General features: G+C 37.1%; 6 protein-coding genes across 14 annotated transcripts; 3 read left to right on the forward strand and 3 right to left on the reverse strand.

The window, feature by feature from the left end:
* Window positions 1–1514: 1514 nt before the first annotated feature.
* On the reverse strand, window positions 1515–4471 carry LOC107226625. 2 transcript variants are annotated; one of them, XM_046732402.1, is made up of 6 exons: window positions 4174–4471; window positions 3316–3531; window positions 2966–3166; window positions 2488–2810; window positions 2241–2409; window positions 1515–1878 (listed from the first exon to the last, which is right to left on the reverse strand). In XM_046732402.1, exons 1-6 carry the CDS (start codon window positions 4442–4444, stop codon window positions 1625–1627), a joined length of 1434 nt encoding a protein of 477 aa, XP_046588358.1. In that variant the 5' UTR covers window positions 4445–4471; the 3' UTR covers window positions 1515–1624. The 2 variants fall into 2 exon arrangements, with proteins under 2 accessions (XP_046588358.1, XP_046588359.1); XM_046732403.1 differs by lacking the exon at window positions 2241–2409 and having other exon boundaries at window positions 1726–1878; window positions 4174–4467.
* Window positions 4472–5045: 574 nt separating this feature from the next.
* LOC124293087 lies at window positions 5046–7986 on the reverse strand. 5 transcript variants are annotated; one of them, XM_046732399.1, is made up of 5 exons: window positions 7850–7985; window positions 7582–7724; window positions 7025–7510; window positions 5504–6937; window positions 5046–5183 (listed from the first exon to the last, which is right to left on the reverse strand). In XM_046732399.1, exons 2-4 carry the CDS (start codon window positions 7718–7720, stop codon window positions 5514–5516), a joined length of 2049 nt encoding a protein of 682 aa, XP_046588355.1. In that variant the 5' UTR covers window positions 7721–7724; window positions 7850–7985; the 3' UTR covers window positions 5046–5183; window positions 5504–5513. The 5 variants fall into 5 exon arrangements, with proteins under 5 accessions (XP_046588355.1, XP_046588352.1, XP_046588353.1 ...); XM_046732396.1 differs by having other exon boundaries at window positions 5504–7510; window positions 7850–7984; XM_046732400.1 differs by lacking the exon at window positions 5046–5183 and having other exon boundaries at window positions 6655–6722; window positions 6812–7510; window positions 7850–7986.
* A 29-nt stretch (window positions 7987–8015) lies between these two features.
* On the forward strand, window positions 8016–14075 carry LOC124293088. 3 transcript variants are annotated; one of them, XM_046732406.1, is made up of 8 exons: window positions 8016–9516; window positions 9598–9723; window positions 9817–10018; window positions 12393–12565; window positions 12629–12781; window positions 12868–13044; window positions 13422–13610; window positions 13695–14075. In XM_046732406.1, the coding sequence occupies exons 3-8, from the start codon at window positions 9997–9999 to the stop codon at window positions 14073–14075; spliced, it is 1095 nt and encodes a 364-aa protein (XP_046588362.1). In that variant the 5' UTR covers window positions 8016–9516; window positions 9598–9723; window positions 9817–9996. The 3 variants fall into 3 exon arrangements, with proteins under 3 accessions (XP_046588362.1, XP_046588361.1, XP_046588360.1); XM_046732405.1 differs by lacking the exons at window positions 8016–9516; window positions 9598–9723; window positions 9817–10018 and adding an exon at window positions 10278–10385; XM_046732404.1 differs by lacking the exons at window positions 8016–9516; window positions 9598–9723; window positions 9817–10018 and having other exon boundaries at window positions 12077–12565.
* Window positions 13715–17306, reverse strand: LOC107222250. 2 transcript variants are annotated; one of them, XM_046732409.1, is made up of 6 exons: window positions 15871–17306; window positions 15561–15783; window positions 15255–15451; window positions 15071–15179; window positions 14216–14986; window positions 13715–13835 (listed from the first exon to the last, which is right to left on the reverse strand). In XM_046732409.1, the coding sequence occupies exons 4-6, from the start codon at window positions 15108–15110 to the stop codon at window positions 13792–13794; spliced, it is 855 nt and encodes a 284-aa protein (XP_046588365.1). In that variant the 5' UTR covers window positions 15111–15179; window positions 15255–15451; window positions 15561–15783; window positions 15871–17306; the 3' UTR covers window positions 13715–13791. The 2 variants fall into 2 exon arrangements, with proteins under 2 accessions (XP_046588365.1, XP_046588364.1); XM_046732408.1 differs by having other exon boundaries at window positions 13715–14986.
* A 1-nt stretch (window position 17307) lies between these two features.
* LOC124293089 lies at window positions 17308–19092 on the forward strand. Its single transcript, XM_046732407.1, has one exon. It carries the CDS (start codon window positions 17597–17599, stop codon window positions 18794–18796), a length of 1200 nt encoding a protein of 399 aa, XP_046588363.1. The 5' UTR covers window positions 17308–17596; the 3' UTR covers window positions 18797–19092.
* Window positions 19093–22151: 3059 nt separating this feature from the next.
* Window positions 22152–23849, forward strand: LOC107217860 (piggyBac transposable element-derived protein 4-like). Its single transcript, XM_015655544.2, has one exon. The coding sequence runs from the start codon at window positions 22152–22154 to the stop codon at window positions 23847–23849; it is 1698 nt and encodes a 565-aa protein (XP_015511030.2).
* Window positions 23850–24269: the final 420 nt, after the last annotated feature.

The raw sequence follows: 24269 nt of genomic DNA on the forward strand, positions 1-24269 counted from the left end.
TCTGCTTTACTTGGAGTTCTCTTCATGAGCGCTGAAGGTGTAAGACTGTCTTTCGGACCTGAATTTCAACCTTTTATATCCGTATTCCTCCCACCAGGCACACAGAATCCTTGAGAAACTTCTAGAAGCTACCGAAATGATGCGTCATCGATTGTACGTCAGAACCTTCCAGAATTCAACGTCGCACCGCAATCCGTTGTCCGCAGGCCGCTCACCGTCGGACGATTCCGAGAATTGTTTGTCTCAAATTCATTTCTAATATTCAATTCCAAATCTAGTAAACCTTTATGAGTGGCACTATCACCATCGCCAATATAGCGAGAATATTTTACGCCATACTTACTAATGGAACGACCAAACATGTCTTTTACGCTATCTACTTCCATTTTTGAGGCGGATCCCTTATGATTAACATCACATTCTTCTCCGTGTAACGATGACCATTCTTCGTAAGCTTCAGGATCGCTCTCTTTTCGTTTTTCCCAAAAAACACAACTCTGGCAGTAAGTAGACTTCACACATGAGTCAAGAATTTCTTTGCTGTATTTTCCTGACAGCGTAACTACTCCAAAACGGGATGTATGACCACGTTTTTTTCAGGTACCGTCCCCGCTAACAGTCAAATTTGTCTCTGATTTTTCTTCTTTTGATGTAAGGTCTTTTTCTTTATTTACAGCTTGTTGCATACTTAGTTTACAAACGGTTTCGGCTGCAGTCCATAAATTTGTAAAACATCCATCAAAAGTTTGACGGTAAAATTTGCTTGCTAGATTGCCTAACTATGACGAAGACGCATCGACTCCGCATAAATTGCGGAAGAAGTCTACCCACCAGTTGCGCATTGAATTTATAAATGGCAAGCATGTGGAAGTAAAGTACAATTTCGAACGCACCGGGATAGATGAAGAGCGGATTCGCATCAACGTAAACACTTTGTTGCCGGTGTTTGGTAGATTGTTACCTCCAGGCACGGAAACCTTCGTGGACGTGGAGAAGCTCGTCACTTTCGTGGAGACGTACGTTCATTTGAACAAGTGTAACGACCAACGATACGCCTCCTCCCGTGCAGAAATTTAATTCCGGTGCTGCCTAGCACCTGGCTAGTTTTCCATGAATCTGGCTTGGCAATGGCTAGGTCAGCTGGGCTGAGCCAGTCCTGGCGTGTAACACATTTCTACGCAGTGCCTAGCCAGAAGGTCTGACTAGGGTCTAACCAGTAAAGTTAATAGGGTCTAGCCAGAATCCTTGCAAGTAGCTATTCATATAATTATCGGAAAAAAGGATAAAGGATAAATTCTAGAATGAATATTTCGCAACGTATGAAAGTTCTATTCATTTATATTATTATATTATTATTTTCTTCAATACATCATATCAGTCAGCAGTAAAGTACGTAGGATTTTTTTTTTTAAACATGTAAGTGAAAAATATGTTAGTAGTGAATCTCTTTTTTTTTTAATACATCACTAAATAGAAAATACGTAAGTAACACATATTTTTTTTATTTTTCAAACCCATCAGTGAGTAGAAAAGTACGTAAATAATGACTTTTTTTTTAATACTTTTTTTTTAATCAGTAAGCACAAAAGTACACAACTATTTTGGGAAGTTTTCGAATACGTTACTAAGAAGATTTGTCTGTGGATTTACGAGACAACGATTCCATGCTGGTGCCGCTGCAATGTACATTGACACAAACTGATTGGACTGCAGCGATTGTAGTACTCTTTGCAGCTTTTTTCTTTAGTCGAGATTTACGATGCCCATCCCAATCGACGGCATTACTCAGGCAGTTACCGAGTTCTCGATAAACACTCTTTTCAGTTACATGTGTCATTGATCCCTGCGCTCCCTCTTTGTATTTCAACAAAAGCACATCTGGAAGAAAAGACTTTAGTTAAAAAAACTAAACAACCCTGCTTTCTTTTTCTTCTAAAAGAGCAAATCGTGGTGGAAAGTCTATTAGTTTGTAAAGTTGGTGTCATCAATTTCAAAATTGCTTTAAGTCTTCACGATGATAGGTCTTACCTAGACTGAATCCAACTATACCTACAAGGCGAAGTCTGACATACCCTGAATTGTACTGTAATTTACTTCAAAAACGAAAAGCAGGCAGTTGTCTTTTCTCTTTTTAAAATGGGAAAAACCTTTTGGCATACCTATACGGATTCTTCGAAGATGAGTGAACAAAAATCTATCAGGTATGATTTAACGATTGAGGTTAACGATAATTGTGTTACCCAGCAATATTCCACAAAGTTGTGTCTCTTTGAAAATGCGTTTATCCATGCCAGCCTTCACTGCGTTGAAATTCAAGGCCACATCCCGTGAAATATTTTTTTTCAATAATGCCGTCACATTTTTTGGTAAGGTTGCATTGTGGTCGAAAACGAAATGCAATGTACTAGTCTATAGAGAGATTGAAGCAATGAGTGAGATATTGTATAAGTGACAATACAAATTCAGTATCCAAATTTTTTTACTCACGAATTCTTTACGAAATTTTTTGTCAGCTTTTAATTTCTCGTCGAATGCGTCAAAGTCCTTCAAAGTCGTTACAGGCAGGTTCAGATCATATTGTGTCGTAAAACTTTGGACATTTGCCCCATGAGCATCCATCGCTAAGGCCGATTTTTCAACGATGGCCTTGAGTTTGTCGATGGCTTTGGTTAGCATTTGAACATCGTATCTCAGTCCGCTAAGGATATCACAATCTCTCTGATTCAGTTCAGAGCTATTTTCTTTAGGCACATTTTTTGTGGATTTTGACACTTCACGTGATGATCTTTTGCTCAGTTTTCGTTCAATTTCTAGAACAAAATTTTGATGTAAAAAAATTAATTATAATGATGTATTATTCGACGAGGTTCTTGGTGTTTCTAGAAATTATTCATATCAAATTAGGTTCCAGAAATGTCGAAAAACGGCAATTGAATTAAACAATTTAAATAGTTTTTGTACACACCTTGAACGTGGTTTTTGCCGGTAGAGGAAGCATGTTCTTGTTTTGATTTTTGCTTCGGTTTTTTTCTGGGTTTGATCACATTGCTGTTTTCATCAGCTGTTGACTCATTGTCAGTTTCTGTCATATTTTTAAGTTTTGTATTTTTTTTCTTGGCCTTGATGCTGTTAATACAAGGAATTGGGTCAGATGTTTCAAAGGATGCTGTAACAATATATCCGCACTTCTGATTTTGCACAAGAGTGAAAATTTTGAGGGCCCTATCGAAGAAGCGAAAATTGCGCCGCCATTTTGGTCACCCAAGTGTCTAATTTATATATGTATAATATATATATTGTATATATTATATTTACAGTCTACATTTGATGCATAATCGTCATTCCTGGAGGTGTTAATGGGTTGCACTTGCATCAACTTTTCAGCAATTGCTTTATCGCCTTTGACTTTGATTCTCTGATATGCTTTTTTAGCTGCCTCTGATTTTTTTTCTGGTAACGTTCCATCCTCTGTGTATACAAATTTCTTGTCTGCTAATACTTTGAGACGTTTCATTGCATCATCATAAGTTGCTAGAAGAAGAAAAAATATAACAGAAATTTTTAACCTTCCATTATTTACAAGAAATGTTGCTCTCAGCTGAACTTTTTGATGCTATACAAATTATTTGGCAGTGAAAAATAAATTTTGATAATTTTAACTTTTTATTGCTCGTCTTCACATGTACACGATTCAAAATTGATGTGTTAAAAAGCTCAATGTATATTTGATCGGTATACGTCTAGATCTGAGATCAGAAGACACGAAATCAATCATGTGCTTGTGTTATTCGTTGCCACAACCCACAAAAATATATGAATTTTTGCAAAGCCGGCTTCTACAATATTGACTCTGTTAAAAGTTTCAGACGTAGACTATGTGACGGCTACACAGTGCAAGCTTGTGAGCTTCGGATGACCCTCAGAACCCAAGATTTTCATATCTTCTGATTTCAGCTCCGTCGACATATAACTGGGTTTACTTATAACTCTCTGAGAGCAGTGACTTTAAATACTGATCGAATCTTATGGCGTTATAGTGAGACTATACAGACGAACCTTTGTGATATGAACTGAATACGTCATCTTTTCAAAATTTAACAGTTATTCCCCTTTGATGATTATTTCCGAACAATATACAAATCTAATAGAAAACGCAACAGATCATTTACTTACTCGCATGTCCCTTGAGTGTTATTGGGTAGACAGGCCAAGATTCTTGTAGAGGGCTTTGTTCTTTGACGAGCCAACACAAAAGTTCAGAGTCCTCTACTGAATACGGAGGTGGCATGAATTTGCATTGGCATCTGCCAGTCGATGGGTTATAGGAAATCCAAGTCGATGGTACGCATTCTATCGTGCCTCGTTTTTGTTTTCTATTAGGTGGATCGAATTCGACTAATTGAAAAGCCTTGATGGCCTCTTCTGCCTCTTTATCATCTCCCATTATATGCTTAAAATACGAAGAGGGATTCTGTTCATAATATAAAGGCGTCTGTTATATGTATATATGCGCTGTTACAGGTTTAGTAAGATTAGGTTAGGTTAGGGTAGAGTACGCACGTGTCATATTTATATAAATAGTTTCTTATTGTGTCGTAATAAATATAAATGTCTGTACTTGAATATTCAAGGACAACTTACGAAGAATAGTCGATGGCACAGGTAGCTGTTATAAAAAATGATAAGCGATGCAATGTAAGGTTAGCACGTGGGATAACACGTTCAGCGAGCCGTTCGGTATTTGCGCAGCACGTTTTGTGTTTTGTACACTTTTGATCACTTCTCACTTCGTAAAGTTCAAAACAGCTTGCTTTCGTAATAATTTTAATGAACCACTTACAAAAAAATTCCAGCTTTTTCAAATGATTGCAATTTTCGTGAAAGAAAAATCCAGGCACTTCTAGGCTTTTAGGACGCTGTACACAACACGTGCCGGAACGACGATAGTCAACAAGTCGCCACTATCGACATGTCGCCACAGTCACGCGCGTTATTTAAATATCGAGACACATCAGAAACGTCCTCGTCAAAAATAATTCCAGTGTCGGCAATTGATTGACGGTCTTCCCATACTCAAACGAATAATATTGATATATGTATTATACATATATAATATATATGTATATTTATACATATATTATTCGTGAAAATAAGCTTGCGCATTACACCTTGTGACACTCGCCCTGAAATTAAATAGGGATAATAGTACATTTCTAAACAAGTATGGATAAGGCTTTTTGACGAGACGTGAGGTTTACGGCGCGAGCCGAAGGCGAGTGCTTGTAACACGCATGTCAAAAAACCTTATCCATACGAGTTTCGAGTTGTACTTTTCATCACTAGAGCCACGAAATCACGACGAAGTCGCGTTGGTCGAGATTTTGAGGTTAGAGTACTGAAAAATATTATTTATTGTTAAAATATAAAAAGATATCCAGCTACTTTTTTCGGATTAATACAAGTATATACGTAACATTACACTGTATACCACGTTTCAACCGACCTGTGTTAAATTAATGTAATAGAGATATTCCATATGTTTTCTCTCTTCCAGGCAAACGTAATATTATCATTTTGCGTTTGATTTGATCAATAGGGCACGTAATTGTAGTTGCAGATGATCTGTCTTCAAGCACCCATTCTTCCAGCACTCTCGAATCACACGGATACATATACAGCGACTCTTTGATTTTCCATTTTTTTCCAATAATTGTCACGTCTTCTAGATTGTCATCAGGGTACGACATAAGATTTATTTCGAGAATAGTGCCATTTTTAAGAAGAACTACATTATCGGGAGCCTTGACCGAAAGTATATATTTCCCTTTGAATTTCAGTTTCGATATCGCTTTGTGATTCATCCTACAATTTGGGATATCACTATTCTCCTTGAGTATCTCTACATACTGGGGTAGAGTTGCTTTATGATTTTTTATCGAAAATTTCTCATTCAAGCGGCGACAGATTTGAGCCAATGGTCGATTTGGCGAATGGACTAACTTTTTTATGTGACCGAGTGCATTTTCAAAAGGAAATGTAGTTATCTTTGTAAGGGAGCACTTCATGTTCTTAGCATCATCGGCCATATGAATTAAGTTATGAAGGTTCATGATTTGCGAATCTGGGCCATAATATTGGCGCATAACTAAGAAAAAACTTCTGAGATACTTCTTTGCAAACCTGTTGTACCTGAGGGCTAGATCTTCGCAGCATAAAATTCTGCATGCCGCATGAAATAATAAAAAATGTTTATATAGTCTATTGTTCAAAATACCCTTCAAGACTACAACTCCACAATATAATAGAAAAAATCTAAACTCGGTGGCCTTCCACTTTGCTATAAACGCTACGGACCGTGGTTTACGTTGAAATTCAGAAGTTACCAGAATTTTTAAATACTCCATTCTGCGAGACAGTTCGATTCGACTTCTGCGGCCTAGTCTGAGATGGAGATTGCCTAAAAGCCAAAAGTCTTTCAAAAGTTTCTTCATCACACCATGACAAGCTAAGTGCAAGAAATCGAGAATAAATAACAAGACCAAGTTTACTGCAGGTCTTAAACGTAGCAATGGCGAAACACTATTGTGATGCTCTCGCTGCCTTTGTCTATTAAAGTCCTCAGCACTTCGTTCAGGACAATCCGCATCAGGAAATACAGTAGATCTGCCAGGTCTGCATCCTCTCACGGTACACCTTTCACACGCATAATATCCAGTATGACCCTTAACACATTTGAGGAAAGACCTAGCTGGCGTATCACATATGAAACTTTGAATTTTTACTTGAAACAGTCTGCCATTAATGTCAATACCATTCGCTGATAGTTGGTTCATTTCCTCAATGAACTCATCCAAGAACTCATCAACTCTTTTTGGTTTTGTAGAACCTGCGTATATAGCTACAGGCACCGGCTCGTATATGTCTGGTTCGTGGACAACTTTACACAAAATGGGCCACAGTTGAGTGTTACTTGATTTAAAGAGAGGCAGTCCGTCGACATTAACTTGGATCAAAATTTCATTACCTATGTGCACTTCTTCATTGACACAGGCTCGAAGCCTTTCAGCAATACCAAAGTACACGAATTGTCCCATATTTCCATCATAATCTTCCATGTCTTGTATATCATAGGCCACTGCCGATGTACGTAGAAATGTTTTTGCTGTCTTTGGAAGTTCAGGCAGCAATCTTCTCCTCAAAATCACCAAAAGCCCATCCAATTGAGAATGACTAAGGTGTTCTTTTATTGCCCATTTTCGAATTTCCTCAGCTTCATTTCGTTCATTCAAACTATCGTCAGTCGCTTCATTTATAGATGAGCCGATATCACTGTTTTCATCAATGACACTGGCTGATGATACACTTTCTTCGTGGTCTATCTGAGAACCGTCACCTGAGTCACCATTCTCTTCGTCGATCTCACTTTGGCTATGTTCAAGTAATTGTTCAGAAATACCACCCTCGGATACATCTTCTTCAGACCTATTACTATTTTCTTGATCACTGACACCTGCAATTCATACTTGCTTTATAACAACTGAAATTTTATTTCACTTATAGGTTGATGCTTATATTACACACATTCAGTTTCGGAGTTGATGTCAGAGTCACTGTCATCATTTAGCGGATGGTTCTGTGGCACAATAGTGTTTTGATGAACGAAACGATGCCTTCGCACACGGTCGCGTGTTCGTCGTCGTTTTTCAATTATGTTATTCATTATGCTGAAATAGATAGACAATAAAACATAAAAATGATAGGATAGAAATTTTTAGGTTATGTTACCTTCAAAACATATTTACTATGGTATTCTACATTCCCATTACGAAGATTACGAAAATCAACTCACAAATATCACAGTGGACGTCTGGAGTAAACTTTAAAAATTATAAGTTGGAGTACTGATAAATAATGGTAAACACCGGTAATAAGTTTTCATCAGCGAACAACGACCAGTTTCTGGACAGTGTTGGCTAGGGAACGCGGAATTGGGCCGAACTCGCCAATGCCGAGGCAGGGCCTGTACAGGTTGCGCTAGCCAGTAAATCACTACGAGGTGCTAGAGAGTAGCCTGGCTTTCCAGTTCAAATTTCTGCACGGGCTGTCCCTGCCATTTGGATGTCGACCCTGAGATCGCTGCAAAGTTCGAACCGTCTCCAGACAACGCATGTGCAGCCGGCCACTTCCATCACTTCTGCTTCCAGCATGTGAATTACTGGTTGTCGGGCGTCTTGGAGCCTTCGATCAAGCTTTTGGGTAAAGGCGGGTCACACATTGGAAATCGCATCTCAAGCTTGAATGTTATTTTGGGAGCTGCAATTTACTTCTGAGATGGGGAACAGATGTATCGGGCGGGCCGCTTACACCTACGCCTCCGAGAAGTGTCACAGTGATTTACAGCACTGATGAGAGATTTACAGACTGATTTACAGCACTGGTGAATATGTTTGTGTTAGTGGTCGTCATGACATTGTTCACAGTAGAAATATCTTTAAGTTTAGTGTTAAAGCAATTTATATAATTATATACTGTTACACCTGGCCTCGCAAGCTGAACAAATGGCAAATTAATTCGAATAAATGGATACATTAATATTTTTACTCTATTCACTTTGCGCAATAAAGCAATTCTGAACCAATATGTTTCCTATTATACTATAAGTTGGGCTGTCACGAAGTCGTCAATTACAACACAGCGGGTGTATGAGCTTTTCAGTAAAATAAATTACAGGCTAATCTAAATAAATGAATGTCTGAAGATTTCAGTCGTTTTGCACACTTGCGACAGTCCAGTCCGAGATTTGTTATCACAAGGTAAGCGCATGTTATGGTCAGATTACAGTGAGATCTCTCAGAGTTTTACTAAGTCCGCAAAGTTATAAGAGCGAGAGCAAGAAGAACGAGGCGCTTTGGTGCCTTCAGATCTTGAGCCACAACTAGTCATTGGTAAATCATACACAGCCGCTACAGTTCCTATAGTTCTTATTGGAAATGATCACTTCTTCGTCATTAGATTTGCTTAATTTAGTTGCTGATGCACTTGTAAAACTAGTATCTTCTTCTACAGTAAATCTATTGCCGTGGAATCGCCTTTTCTTTAATCGGCCAGCACGAAAAGTACTACTTTTGGCGGGTTTTCGATCCATTTTAACTAAATTAAATTTCGAAAATTCACTAAAATAAAATATTCACTCAATTAAAATATTTCTCTTTTACTCAGAGCACGTGCATCTACGTTGCTGGAAGGTTAAAATTTAACAGGAGGGGGACACCTGAAAACGTTTCCTTGTTAGACGAACCACCGTTAAGTCAACATGTACATGATATTATCGAAAATCAGCAGGAAACCGAAGCAAGGGCACGATTGGAAGATTTCAGAGCTAAGATCAAAAAAATTTCATTACCGCCGTCTTGGTTATATTTAGATAAACCAGATGGACTGATATTCATGCGGATAGACGAAACAATCAGGCAAATCTAAAACCATCTGCGATTAAACGAGGATACGTCAATTACAGTAAGTATTAATCAATGCCCGAGTAAATTTATCCCGTTTATTTTTTTTTAGTAACAATAATTTATTTGTATAACATTGCAGGTAATTTTCCCTAATAATGAAGAATTGTTATTGAACGAGAAAATCGATTCGTTTCGTGATATTTACGATAACTTAAAATTTGTAGAGATGGCCATTGTGCGTGGGCACTCAAGTCGACAGTTGTAGGTAAGAATGATTTATTTTTTACATGCATAAATTAATGAACTACTAAGAAGAGTTGAATACGATTTAAATTTTAACAATTACGTAAATTTTCAGATATTCGAGAATTTGCAAAGGTGTCATTATTGGTGAAGATACTTACAAAAGAAATCAGCCCAATCCAAGATGTAAATATTGTCGAATTTTAAGAAATCGCTTACAGAAACGTGATTCAACTTCCATTAATTTAGAGAGAGTAACAGCTATAAAACGACGTGCTTCAAATCTAGTTGAAATATGCAAACGTTTAAAAAGAACGGTAAGTTTTTTTAAATAACTATGAGCATTATTGAATGAGCATGAATTTATACTTATATTTATATTATATTTATATACGAGGTGTGTTCAAAAAGTAAGGTGACTTTTCTAATTTCGCGGGCTATGTCCGTTCGATCTTCGATTTTTTTTTATGTTATGTTGGTACACTTGTCCCGAACATCTGTACACAGTTTCAAGTGTATAGCATGTTTAGTTTGTTTTTGACAGATACAAAGGTGAGACGTATTTTGGTGTGCTCGGCGATTTTTTGCTATCAAGAAAAATGGATCAAAGAATTTGCATCAAATTTTGTGTAAAAAATGGAATTAAGTGCTCCAAAACACTTGAAATGTTGACAGTGGCATACGGTGAGTCTACTCTTAGTAAAAAAAACGTTTACAAGTGGTACAAGCTCTTCCAAGATGGCCGAGAAGATGCCAATGACGAACCTCGCTCTGGACGCCCCAGCACGTCAACAACAGATGAAAACGTTGAAGCAGTGAAGAAAAATATTTATAATCAAGCTGGTTCGATTAAATATTGAAAATCTGGATCCAAGATTTTTAACAATTTTTGTATTGTGCTTATGGCATTGTGGTTATGGTTTGTAATTATGGTATTACAATATTATCACATTATTTGTTTTTTAACAGAATACTCATGTTCATATTTGTGCTCTTTCAACGGCTGCGTAGTGAATCAAAAATACATTCTTAGGAGGGATTCAGAGACATGAATAATTGTAACAAAAATTCGAAAGAAATAAACATTAAGTATTCATTTAGCATATATAAATACTAACTAAAATATTTTCAAAAAATTCTTCAGCGAACGTGAGCAATGAAATCTCAATAATATTTCGGCTAAAATAGTTTTGATTTGTATATAAAAATTGTACATATATATTTTTGCTGAAATAGTTATTATTTTTACACTTATTCCAGTGTATTGAAGATTTGTCTATAAAATTTGTATATTTTTTGTAATTCTGGAAGAAAAGATTTTATTATTAAATAAAGCAAGTTTTCTCATTCTAATTACAACAAAGTAAAGTAGGATTATAATTTTGTATATTGTAATTATGAAGTTAATAAAATAATTATAAAATTAATTTATTGTGCTTGCATAGATGTAGTAGTCAAACATTAGAAGTTGATATAATAATAAGTAATAATTGTTTCATAATTTTCAATGTTAATAGGACATGAAACTAATATTAACGAATATTTGTAGTAGAATATTATTCTGCGGTATTAGCTTTTTTCACTTTAGACAGATATCGAAGAAAATAGTATTGGACATTTTTAAATGGAACGTTAATTAATGTTAAATATTAACTCGATATCTTAAAAAGATTTGTTACCAAACTTACGATGAATTTATTATTATTTTTTGATGTAAAAAGCTGCCGATGGATAACTGTAAGTTTGCAATACATCATTATTTATATCTTTAGCACTTGCAGTACGCTATATATGCGACACCTTTCATGCGATATTGAATAAAAATATTAGTATCTTAATTAGTTATAATAGGACATTAATATTACTTATACTGAAACTTCGTAGAATGATAACCTTGGCACTACCATGAAGGTTAATCAGTTGCAAAGTATCAACTATGTCATGAATTTAGTAATATTGCAAATTTTTTAATATTGTTATTAAATTAGTGACGTTTACAATTTATAACTTCTTTGCCGAAAAATCGACTGAAAGAACAAATATTTATGGTTAAGTCCGAGTGTGCCAAAAAGTCAGAGGCTGTAGTACAAGATGCCATTCAGAAGTTACCTACAGACTTTCAAAATGCCGTAAATTCATGGTTTGCAGTTGCAAAAAAAAAAAGTGTGAAAGGTCGACGATATACGTTACAGTGGATATACGAGTGTATATTGATTCGTTTAAAAAATAGAACCATGTATCAATTTTTACGCATACGCAACATTTTACCTCTCCCATCAATTGATTAAATAAATAAATTTATCAGAAAAATTAGTTCGTCTGCTTATGGCTTTCAAGCTGCTACTTTTCACAGCTTGAAAGAAAGATCTGAGACAATGCAGGAAGGAGACAAACGAGGGGTGATTTTGGTTGACGAAATGAAATTGAGCGAAGGAGTATTTTTCGACCAACAATCTATGAAATTTTGCGGCTTTGTGGACTTGGGAAGACATACCCCCGATGATTTGAAAAATAAAACGGCAGATCGTGCCTTAGTTTTTAAATTTGTACCTTTCAGAGGTAGATGGGTTCAATCCTTGGATTGCTTCCTTTCAAAGAATGCGTGTAAAAGCGAACCACTACATAAGCACATTTTAGAATGTATCGTGCTTATGGAAAATAGTCCTATATGTATTGATGCTGTTATTATAGATGGTGCATCATGGAACCGAGGCGTTTGGGAAATTTTTGGTGTAGACGAAAACAACATCAGCTGTGAACATCCTTGCGATAGCTTGAGGCGATTACGGATGATATCAGATTTCAATCATTTACTCAAATGCTTTCGAACTTCTACGTTAGATGATAGACTTCAAGAGTTCAAGGTATAATTGATAAATAATATTTTTGTTTAGTTGCTGTTATTATTACTATTGTAAATTTTTCAAACACCTTACGGAACTGTTGAAAAACGGCATTGGGAAGCTCTCTTGGAAGAGGAAAATTATCGGCAACCAAACATGAAAATTGCTTACAAGCTAACACCAGCGCACTTGAAACCAAACGGCTTTCAAGCGATGAATGTTCCTCTAGCAACTGAAGTATGTATATTTCAAAATCTTTACTAATATCTACTAATAAAATAATCCTCTTTTCTTTGATTACTTTATTATAAATTATCTTACAGGTGTTTGGTCATGAGGTATCTGTTGCGATGGCACACTACCAACCAATGTGCAATAAATTAAAAGATTCGACTCCGACGCAAAAGTTTATTGATCTCATTTTCAACTTAGTCCAAGCTATGTCATCGCATATACCAGGAGATGCTTTGTACGCTAAAGATGATTGTCGTAACAAACAGGTAAGAATCATTATAAAATGAATCAAAATAATAAAATATTGTAAGTTTGTAGGTTTAATTGGAAAATAATCAATTGAGAAAGCTTTGGCTCATATTACGATAATTGGTGGCATACAAAGACGCTCAGGTATTCAATGCAAAACGTAAACTTGTTATATTACAAGTAGTTTGCAAAAATTTATCTCATCAAAATTTTTGTAGGTGAAGAACGTTTCAAAAGAAATTTAAAATACTGTGTCTGTATGCATTCATGAACTCAAGAAATTGTAAATCTGCAAATTTTTCTATTGTTTTATAATTTTTTTGTTATTGTTTTATCAATGATTTATTACACGGTCATGATGCTTCTATACTTATTTTGTATTAACGTATTTCAGGCAATACTGAAATTCCTCCAATTTTATGAAGATTGGGAAAAGTTTGAGAAGAAAATACCTGTTTCGAGGAGTACTTCAGTAGGGTTAAAAGTTACCTTACGGGCAACACTAGAAATTTTGGACATGCTCAAAGACGTTTGTGATTCTAAATATTTGATGACAGCAACTTTATCCCAAGACCCTTTGGAGGTAGTTATACAAATCAACATTGTTTTACCATTACTTATTATTATTATTATTTCCTAATGGATATTTATCTACTTTCAATTTCAGAGATTTTTTTCTGTCATGAGATATTCTTGTGGAGGAAATGATCATCCCGATCCAAAAATGTTTGCCCAAGTATATCGCTTAGCATCTTCTTTTTCCCTCATACGTCCACCAAGAGGGTGTAATGTTTCGGGCACGGATCTTCTAAAAAGTCCAAAAGTAATCGCATCTGCGATAAAACATTTTAAGGAATACGATTTAGATGCTATATTTAAAGAAAATACAGGTTGCAAGCATTCTGATTGGTGTTCAGAAAGTGCGATTGGAATAGAGGACGTGCAAAATTGCGTCGATCGCCGAAATGATACTTGCAAAACAGATTCATTTATGCCAGTAATTGAATCAATGGAAGAATGGCTAAAAAATCCATGGTCAACTGATTGATTAATATTATGTTGTATTTTTTATTTATATTTATATTTAAATAAACATATAAATAACAATCGAAAAACGTGCGATATTTTCTTTTTAATAAAAATTACGTAATATAGGGGGGGGAGGGGAGGGGCTGTGAAAAATCTTACGATTCTTTGCGACTTTCTGAATCTTTCTCGGACGACCGTAGCACGGTTGTTGATGCAACTTTTGTCTCGAGCTTGATGGCTCCGGTTCTGGTGACTTTTGAACAGCAGAAGTCGATTCTTGAAAGCTCAAAGGACAACCGGGCTTAGCTACAGCAGCTGCTTCATTCACAACCGCTGTACACGATGATTCTTCTTGATGCAGAGATTGAGAGCGTTCTGAAGAAGTGCCTGCTTCTATTACCGTAGGTGCAGGCCATGGATTTCTTTCCTTTGGAGGAAGTGGTTCTGGGGTTGAGTCAGTATGTTCCACAGGTTCATACTGTGAATTTTGTACTTTTAGAGAAAGAGGTTTCAGGGCCACGGGTTCTGTTACTCTTTCGTTTTTGGCCATGGCGTCCAACGCTGCATTCAATGAATTTCCTGTCGTTTGAAAACTAAGTTTCGAGGCAGGGCCTGTACCTCCTATCGCTGCGGAAGATGAACTTCTCGTACGAAGGAGAAGAGGTTTCCGGACAGGTTCCGTAACTTCCAGAGCTGCGAACGACGAATCCTGGTCCGTTGGAGGAACAGGATTTGAGGCAAGTTCTGTAACTTCCGGGGCCGGGGCAAATGATGATTCTCGCTTGCTCGGAGATTTACGGGTATCGGGTAGATTAGCTTCAACTTCCAATGATGAAAGTGGCACTAGCCCCGCTGTCGGCCATTCGTTCAGCATGATGCTACCCAACTCGGTGTTCTCGAACCCTTCCAGAATTTCGAGCAACTCCTGATCTGCTTATCAAACAAGAAATGTTTTACTTTTACATAAAAAAAAGTTTGTTATGTTACATGGAGTATTGAAATGGAAACACTGACCAGTATAATTGTTCTCGATGTCGCTTCTGGTGCTCTGCATCCCCGAGGGAATACTTCCGTCTTTTGGTCCTTTTTTTAAATCCTTTTGAAGCCTGCTCTCCGGGAGTGCCTGTAATAATTAAAGAAATAAAATTGAATGCTTATGCTACAGTTTTACTGTTGAGCTTGAAAAAGTACAACGAACATTTACCAACTCTTCATCTGCGGTATGTAGAATTTCTTTTTTGACGTCGTGATCGTCGCTATATTTCAAGAGAGATAAATTCTTTTCTCCCGAACGTTCAATTTCTGAAGACGCAAATGAGACCTCTCATTGGAAGTTCCAACTTGATGGATATTCTTTATTTTACGCACCGCTGCGTTCCTCTGGTCGTACCACACCTGTAATATTTTATAGAAGGTGACCATCGGAAATTGTAAAGTGGTCAAGGTACAAGTTTCTTGTATGACAAATGATTTTACCGAAGAATAAATTTGCTGATAAACTCACGTTTTTCCATTTCTTGGTATCTTTGGGTGCACCGTTTTTCCACAACGCGTTCAATTCTTCTGCCAACTGCTCCCACGAAGCTGAGGGATCGTGTGAACTGCCCGGCGTTCGAAATTTCCTCAGGGCAATGTGAGGATTCCGTTCGAGGTAGGCGATCATATGATCCAGTTGATACGGAGTCGCAGGAGATTGCGCCTTTACCGGGCTCCGTCCAGATTCATTCCTGTGAAAAAAAATTCAGAATAAAATTCAAACAGAGTTAAAAAGTTGTTTGATGTAAGGGAATGCATCTTCCGAAGTGATTCTCTACTTTGCCCGACGAGTGCCAGCAGGGCCCAGCGATGTACAGGTGATAGGCCGAGCGTCAGAGTCATGGCTCATTAGGGTTTTCGGTTCAGCGTTCGCCACAATCTTTTCCGAATCGACACGATGCTGGTGAATCAACCCCATGTTTGACGAAGAGCGAACATTCATTTTATTCGTTGCACGGTTTTGCGTCGTGGACACGTTGTGTACGTTGGAATGCTACAAATTAACTGGCCGTTTCGAACCATCAGTGTTATGTTGTTCCTAATTTTGACAAGCCAATGAACACTCAGTTTATGTGCGTAACGTGGCCGCAAACCAATTGTAGGTGACCTCAAGCAATAAACATGTTTACTTACATGAAAGAATTCCAGGAAATATGATGTAGCGCTGCTGACAATTGGATTAACTTGTCACTCGTACCGCTCGTGCTATGTCTCATTCTTATGTATTAATATTATTTAGATATTAGAGAAACCCGTACATATTTCACTACCAAAAGGGAGCTTCGTAGACATGGAATAAAATACCGTAGACAACCAAAGTCAATATTACAAGAGTATACATCATTTCTTCAAACTCATATCCATATCAACGGTCCGTCGACCAAGTTGTCGTCTGCGCCCTTCGGAACGTCTTGTAAGCTCCAACGAAATTAATGTTAATTTATCTATTGTGAGCCGACCAGTCGAACCAGGCTAGGGGAGAACAACACGGGCCAAAGAGTGTGAATGAAATTTAATCGGGTATTTATATTTTTCCATATTTTTATTAAGCCTTTTTCACAATAAAACATCGCTCATGAAAACAACATCGGCGTATCATTATTTGTTACCAAACCCGCACTTCAGACGTCCAAATAAATATGGTTTTTGGAACGGTCGCTAATTTCATCATTCCCACTTGAAAGTATGCTATTTCAGGTTAATGAAACGATTTTTTTTTTTTTTTTTTATTGAAAATTCAAATCTGCATGATTTTTTTGTGAAAAAAGATTTTTTTTCAACATTTTTTTTTTTTATATTAATAATTACACGACTTGAAAATATTTGGCATAGTCTTACACACAAGGATTGAAAATACATTGCAGAATTTTTTTTTTTTTAATTTTTCAATTATTTCTCACTATCCTAAGTGAGTGGGGTGGATTACACCCCCAATGACTTATACGTCACAATTTGGAGGTGTGACTATTAAGGGTTAAAATTGTAATGATACGTAATAACGAACTTACCGGCGATGAAATAATTATCGGATTTAGCAACGCGACGTCAGAGTTTTCGCTACAAGATCTTCGGTGGCTCGTTGAGCGTGTCCGGAGAGCTCGTGTGCAACCGCACAGACTACACAGGATATATTTTCAGGACAAAACGGTAATCCTGACTTTTCAAAAATGGCAAAACGACGTGATTGCAATATTATCGGACATCGAACTAGATGACGATGAACGCGAAGCCGATTGGATCGAGTGTCGTCATATCAACGAGGAGTAAGAAAGAAATCGAACCGTACACATCTAATGTTACCCACACAATCGAATACACATCATTTCGGTAGCTTCTAAAAGTTTTTCAAGGATTCTGTGTGCCTGGTGGGAGGGATACGGCTATAAAAGTCTGAATTTCAGATCAGAAAGATAGTCTTGCATCTTCAGCTCTCGTGAGGAGAACTTCAAACAAAGGAGAATTAAAACAGCGAATCGATCTGTTCTTAAGACGACAAGAAATAATATGTGTGGTGACATTGATTCGTGGTTAAAGAAGCAACCAGAGGGACGAAGAAATAAGTTATTATATCCTGGTAATTGCATCAAATGGGACGGGAAAATTGGTTACTGGCGACACATTATAGAACTTTATCTTTTTAATCCTAAGCTTTCAGACAAATTAATCTTAACCGAAGAACACGTATTTCCAACCGGAAAAACCAAAATGAGGGTAAAATTTGCTGCTCAAATTTTTAGCTGTACAGTTGCCAATGGTCTTCGGCAAATGGCAAATCATAAATTGAATGAGGGCTTAATCAATGTTATGGAGCATGTTAAAATTTGGGAAACAGCTAGTATTTTGGAAGACATTGATTTAATGTTCGACATGACTAATGGCAGTGATAAACCTACTGACCCAAAAGCTAATACAACAAGAAAACAAGTTACCACTTCATCACCTCATGACGAACAATGGAGACGATACCAAAATATAGCCGCCACAAAATTTTGGTTTGAATACAGCACCGGTAAAAAAGTCAATACGCCGACTCCAGATGCTCTAGCTGTTACTCTTCGCTCGATGCAAGGTTTATGGGAAGATTTGCAGTCAGAAGGATTTAATCAACTAAATTCACGGTATTTAAATCAAGACGGACTTGAAAACTTCTTCGGACTCATGCGGCAGGAATGTGGCGACTGTCACCACCCGACTTGTTTGCACTTGGAAGCTGCCTTTAAAACTGCTTTGGTTACGAGATTTGCTGGTACTTATCGCCCAGGTTTTAATTGTGAAGCTGAAGAAAAATCATCGATGATTATAAATCTGGGAGATCTACTTTCACAAGATACAAATAAATTTCATGTGGCTTATCATGAAGTTGAAAACCGTTGTATTCAAGCCCCGGAGATATCTAATGATAACGCAATGTTCGCAATAGAATATTATGAAGATAAAAACCAAGCAGCTTCATCGACGAGCAACGACTGCAATGACAGCTTTCCACCTACGTTACATCTTACTGATAATACGGATTGTTGCGAATACTATTTCCCAGAATTAGAAAATCTTGACGAAAAATTGGAAAGTGATAACTTTGTCCCTCTGAATAATTGTGTGGCAGCAGATATTATCGGACAAAGATTGTTAAAAAAATTAAAAAATACTGATTGTTCAGTTTGTAAAGTATTATTCATTGATAATGCTGAGCAATCTGGTCTTTAAAAATTACGTTTTTAAAGCTGTTGATACTTACAATAGAAATATTGTATCAAACTTGCATCACGAAGATATTGTCTCATTATGCGATGGAAGGGTACTTAATGAATGTAACTTAGATTGGTTTAATTGTCCCGATCACAGAGACACAGTAACTGGGAAATTAATTAATTCACTATCTCGATTATTAATAACAGAGTCGTGCAAGGCCTTGAATTCTAAACAAGCTCTCGTTGAAGTTCCCTCGGCAAATGCTATAAAAATTGCCCAACAAATAGGAAAAGCTAAATAGATATTAAACTTTGTGTTATATATAAAAATGATAATTTTATTTTAAAGAAATTATTATCTAATAAATTATTTATTTTTTTTATGAAATTTGTAGTTTTAAAAATAAAACTTGTGTGATATAATTTCCTTTCATTATTAAAAAAATCCTGTTCTTTGCCTTTCTTAATCCTTATTTCTGTAAATCTCTTATTCACCTTCGTAATATATTTTTTTTTTATTTTAATAATGACTTTTTAAATCAATTTTTCGTTCGTTGTCGAAAAATAATTATTACACTTTCGGTAAATTATTTTAATAATTATTTCAATTACTGTAATACTGAATTTTTAAATAAATTTTTCGTTTATTGTCGAAAAATAATTATTTTACTTTCAATAAATGATTTTAATAATTATTTCAATATTCTGTTTTTTTTTAATCGTTCAAGTGTGAATATTATTAAAATTGATAATTGAAAAAAAAAAAAAAAATCTTGACCAGGATTTGAACCTTGGTCAAAAAGTTCGACATTACTACCATTACCAAGAGGCTATTTTGATAATTGGCTTGTATGAAGTTAATGTTAATGATAAACTGTTTGAAGGAGGTTTGATTATTGTTTGTAAGTATCAACAGAGGTCGTCGTAATCAACATGTACCAACTATTGTGGGAAAAAATATGAAATTCCTATAATTTTGTTAGTGAAAACTGTTATTATGTTGGCTATAGCCCAGTCCACACCGACGAATAATTTGCCTCAAAAACTGTTGAGTGTCCATACCCTGGCCGAAGCGTACATGGGACTTGCCGAGCAGATGGAGAGGACGTACAATTTATTGAGAGAGCAAGCTCCCGGAGAATAGAATGACGCTGACATCAATCATTGGATTGATGTTGGAATTGTGAATATCCAAGTTCTGCGCGATATTTCTATGCAACGAGGAACGACTGTTGGTGCGAAAATACGGATCCAACATACGATCGCACTCCTACAATCTTGAGTGACGAAGATCAGGCAGTTGCAGCAGCGCGCAGTGGTGACGGGTGGAAATATTGGTACTCCTGCGGGTGTACAATGGGATGACGTGGATAGAGCTTTTGCCAGCCGAATCAGAACGGGGGTTGTCACAAATCTCCGTCATAAAAATTTGGACGCCTTTCTGAACGATGTGCAGCGCGTCGACACCGAGAAGTTGGAGCTGATACTGCGCGAGGAGGGAAATGTGAAGGTTAACCTCATATTATCGTGCAAATTCGAAAATGTCAAGCACGAAGAGATCTCCACCGAAGTTAAGAGTTTCAACACCTCCAACGTGGCGATTCTTCTCCCATCGAGCGATATAAATGGTTGGTTTACACGTGCACGGGGTGATCTGCTATCAAAGGTGGAAGATTTCGAGCAACGCAATTCCGGCTGGAGTATGATTGAGATCCTCAACATCGCTGTAAACATCAACCGCTATCAGCCTCTCGCCGCGGGGGCTTTACTTCAACATTCATCGAGCTGCCATTGAACATTCGACGTAAGAAGGCTGTGGTCAACGTGAGGAACGAGAATGAAGGATGTCTTTTCTGGGCTACCGGTGCAGGCCGCCACCCAGCCAACATCCACGCTGAGAGGATACATCATTATCGTAGATATATTTAGGAGTTTGACTGTACGCGTATCAATTTTCCCGCTACTCTGCGCGATGTGAAAAAGTTTGAAAAATTAAATAATTTGCGAATCAATGTATACGGGGTGGAGTCTGAAACCTTTTCAGCCCATGCTTGAGGTGAGAAAAGTGTCATCGTGCCAATTTATTTGAGTGATCATTTGAGTACCGCGAACATTGACACGATTCATCTTCTAATGGTTGAAAGTAATGACTGCCACGAAAATGATATGGCTCGCGAGTTGACATCAAGATTCTACTTTGCTTGGATTAAAGATCTTTCACGATTGGTGAGCAAACAATAGTCTGATCATAATGGTCAGCTGTTTTTATGTGACAGATGTTTGTGTCACTTCAGCGTGAAACACGCCTACGACAACCATAGAGAATATTGCATTATGTTAAATAAAGTACGCATGGAATTTCCCAAGTCTAAAGATTTAACATTTTCAAATTTTCAAAACAAAGGTACCGTCCCGTTTGTTGTTTACGCCGATCTCGAATGTATATTAGAGTCTATACCGGTTGTTGTATGTATGTTGAATGGTTAGTACAACACGTACAGTATGAGCCTTAGAGGGCGCACACACTGAGGGAGAATGGCTTCAGCCCTTGTAGCGTATTGACGCATCAACATTATCCTATCATTTATTATTAATAAATCTTACTTTTATTTACATAGTCTTGTTCATTTATTTATAAAGAACCTAAACATAACACCGGTTGATGAATTTCAAAATCACGTTTTAAACCGTAAAACACATGAATTTCAAAAGCATATGCCGCACAGTGTAGCATACTATGTACATTGCGCGTACGATGATACTTTATCGGAGTTCCACAGTAAACGCGGTGCCGATTGCATAGATTGGTTCATGCAGCAGCTTAACCCTTTGAGTGCCGGGAGCCGATATATCGGCTCCTGCTACACTCGCGAGAAGTGCCAGAGCCGATATATCGGCCCGCGCCTCGTAGCGCTTTACTATTCGCATTGCGGGAGAACTCTATCTCAAAATAAATTTGTAATACGTTATAAATGATCTAATTTCACTATGAGAGAATTAAGAAAAATAGTTTTTCGTTTTAACTCTTTGTGGACGAAGACCTTTTTCTATCGCTTGGAGGTACCGAAGTCTAACATAAATACCGATGGTCGCCACTCAGGTGATATTCGATCTGCGGCGTAAATCGCTGTGGATTTGGACCCTTATCGGTACTTGTCGACAGTGTTTTGTATAACAAAATAGCATCGCATTCCCGCAGCGAAACGTAGGATCAGTTAGTTTCTCCACGATCGTTGATGTGAACAGTATATTTCGTCCCATTTACAGTTTGAAAGCGTGTTTTGTGTTATTACCGTTGTTTTTCGCTTGTGTCAAACATTGTTGCTTTTGAGGAAAATTTTACCATCAACCGTTTTATAAAAAAACCCGTCATGGATGACGCGGAAATAGTCCGAATGGTTGACCAGTTGAATCTAGCACATAGTGACGAGGAAGAAATCGTGGCACCAAGAAGTCGGCATCCACGTAAGATCTACAGTGATAGTGAAGCGAGCGATGATAGCGAATCAGAATTAGAGGGAAACGATACCGAGGAAGAGCTGAGAGATTTCCGTGAAGTTACCGTGGCCAACGACAGCGAATATAATCCTCGCCCACAATTTATGGAGATTGCTGGGCCTAAACATATGCCAGCAAGAAATTCCATGCCGAGAGCGTATTTTGATCTTTTTTTTACGGAAGAATTTTTGAGCTTATTGAGAAATGAGACGAATCGATATGCCAGGCAGTTCCTCAATAGAATCAATGTTCCCTCAGGATCCAGAACAACAGAGTGGAAGGCAACCACAGTTTCAGAAGTAAGGGCTTTTATTGCTGTGCTCTTGGAAATGGGTATAACACGTAGACCGACACTTTTCAGTTATTGGTCAACAAACCACAGACAAATCCCATGGTTTGGCCAAATGTTCAGTCGCAACAGATTTCAATTAGTTTGTAGGTTTTTCCACGTAGTAGACAATGAAAAATTACCAGCACGTGATAATCCAGAATATGACCCTACAGCGAAATTTCAACCAGTCGTTATCCATGCAAACAATAAGTTCAAATTTCATTATTCGCCTAACCAACATCTGAGTATTGACGAATCATTAGTCGGCTCGAAGTGTAGAACGTCGTTGATTCAATATCTGCCAAATAAAAAGCATCACAGGTGGGGTATCAAGTTTTGGATGTTGACTGATGCAGTTACCCATTACTGCTTATCGTTCTTCTGCTATAGAGGAGCTAGGGATCAAACCGATAAAGAAGAAATAAAGAAGAATGGTCTTGGCCACGTCGTGATTCATAAATTATTGAATATGGGCAATTATTTTATGAAAGGCTATCACGTGGTAGCAGACAACTTTTTTACAAGCATTCCCTTAGCAAGAGCACTGTTTGAAAAAGGGACATATCTGACTGGCACAATCCGCAGCAACAGGAAATATATTCCATCATTTATGAAGACTAAATTGCAAGAGGGCGCATCTAAGTACGCCCGAAATAATGAAGTCTTACTATTAGCGTACCGGGAAAAAAAGTCGCAGAAGAAAAATGTTTTACTGATGTCCACATTTGAGAAGGCTCAGAACAAAACGACTACAATCAGGAAAAGGAATGCACAAATACAGGTCGAAAAACCAGCAATCGTAGCTGAATATAACAAAGACATGGGAGGCGTAGACACGTCAGACATGATGCTATATTCATACTTAGATGAAAGAAGAGCCATCAAATATTGGAAAAAAGTAGTTTTCTCCATTTTCTCCCGAATGGTGTTGAATGCCTACATATTATATCGGCACAATACAGACGGCAAAACCAAAACAAGACTGGAATTCATTACTGATGTTATCCAGTCGATAACCACTGAATGGTTGGCACTAAAGAGGATAGCACACGACACACCATTAGCGGAAACTTCAACAAATGTGCCCCGCATAGGTGTACGGAAACTGCCTGAAAAACTGGAAAGGGTTTGCGTGGTGTGCAGCAGAAAGGATGGTGGCCCAAAGAGAAAATCACGCACAGTTTGCAATAAGTGCAACAAAGGATTGCATGGAGTGTGCATTAGTAGCCACGAATGCTAAATAAATTATTTGTGTGAGTTGCAATAACAAAATTTTACACATTTGCAATATATATATAAATATTTATGACAACATAATTTTGTTTCAGCAATGTTATATTACCGATAACAATTACATATTTCGAAAGAGATAATCCGCCTGGCGCCTACCGTGTACCTTCAAGTTATGTTTTATTTTTGTTATGTAATATTGTTTATCTTGTTACAAAATATATTGGAAATACAAAGTATATGCTTCATTATAATTGACCCATATAAAATTGTGGTGAAAAGATGGCTGTTTGTATGTGCAAACACGTTTTGTACGAGAGAACTCAACTTTTACTTCATTTATAAACATATATACCTTTGTTTTTTCTATAATTCTCAAATGAGTACAAAAAAACTAGTGTCATTGTTTCGTTCTGTATTTCATCTATAA

This window comes from Neodiprion lecontei, chromosome 2, assembly GCF_021901455.1.
Source record: "Neodiprion lecontei isolate iyNeoLeco1 chromosome 2, iyNeoLeco1.1, whole genome shotgun sequence".
NCBI classification, from domain to species: domain Eukaryota; kingdom Metazoa; phylum Arthropoda; class Insecta; order Hymenoptera; family Diprionidae; genus Neodiprion; species Neodiprion lecontei.

Bases quoted from the DNA above. Each gene is read 5' to 3' on its own strand.
- LOC107226625 (XM_046732402.1), bottom strand. From the start codon at position 4,444: ATGGGAGATGATAAAGAGGCAGAAGAGGCCATCAAGGCTTTTCAATTA. The intron at 3,532-4,173 runs GTAAGTAAATGA...TTCTTCTTCTAG, and splicing joins AACACTCAAGGGACATGCGA to CAACTTATGATGATGCAATG. The intron at 1,879-2,240 runs GTAACACAATTA...CTTTTCTTCCAG, and splicing joins ACTTTGTGGAATATTGCTGG to ATGTGCTTTTGTTGAAATAC.
- LOC124293089 (XM_046732407.1), top strand. From the start codon at position 17,597: ATGTGTGGTGACATTGATTCGTGGTTAAAGAAGCAACCAGAGGGACGA.
- LOC107217860 (XM_015655544.2), top strand. From the start codon at position 22,152: ATGGATGACGCGGAAATAGTCCGAATGGTTGACCAGTTGAATCTAGCA.
- LOC124293088 (XM_046732404.1), top strand. From the start codon at position 12,077: ATGCAGGAAGGAGACAAACGAGGGGTGATTTTGGTTGACGAAATGAAA. The intron at 13,045-13,421 runs GTAAGAATCATT...AACGTATTTCAG, and splicing joins ATGATTGTCGTAACAAACAG to GCAATACTGAAATTCCTCCA. The intron at 13,611-13,694 runs GTAGTTATACAA...TTTCAATTTCAG, and splicing joins TATCCCAAGACCCTTTGGAG to AGATTTTTTTCTGTCATGAG.
- LOC107222250 (XM_046732408.1), bottom strand. From the start codon at position 15,110: ATGCAGAGCACCAGAAGCGACATCGAGAACAATTATACTG. The intron at 14,987-15,070 runs GTCAGTGTTTCC...TTTGATAAGCAG, and splicing joins CATCGAGAACAATTATACTG to ATCAGGAGTTGCTCGAAATT.
- LOC124293087 (XM_046732396.1), bottom strand. From the start codon at position 7,720: ATGAATAACATAATTGAAAAACGACGACGAACACGCGACCGTGTGCGA. The intron at 7,511-7,581 runs GTGTGTAATATA...TATGAATTGCAG, and splicing joins CATCAACTCCGAAACTGAAT to GTGTCAGTGATCAAGAAAAT.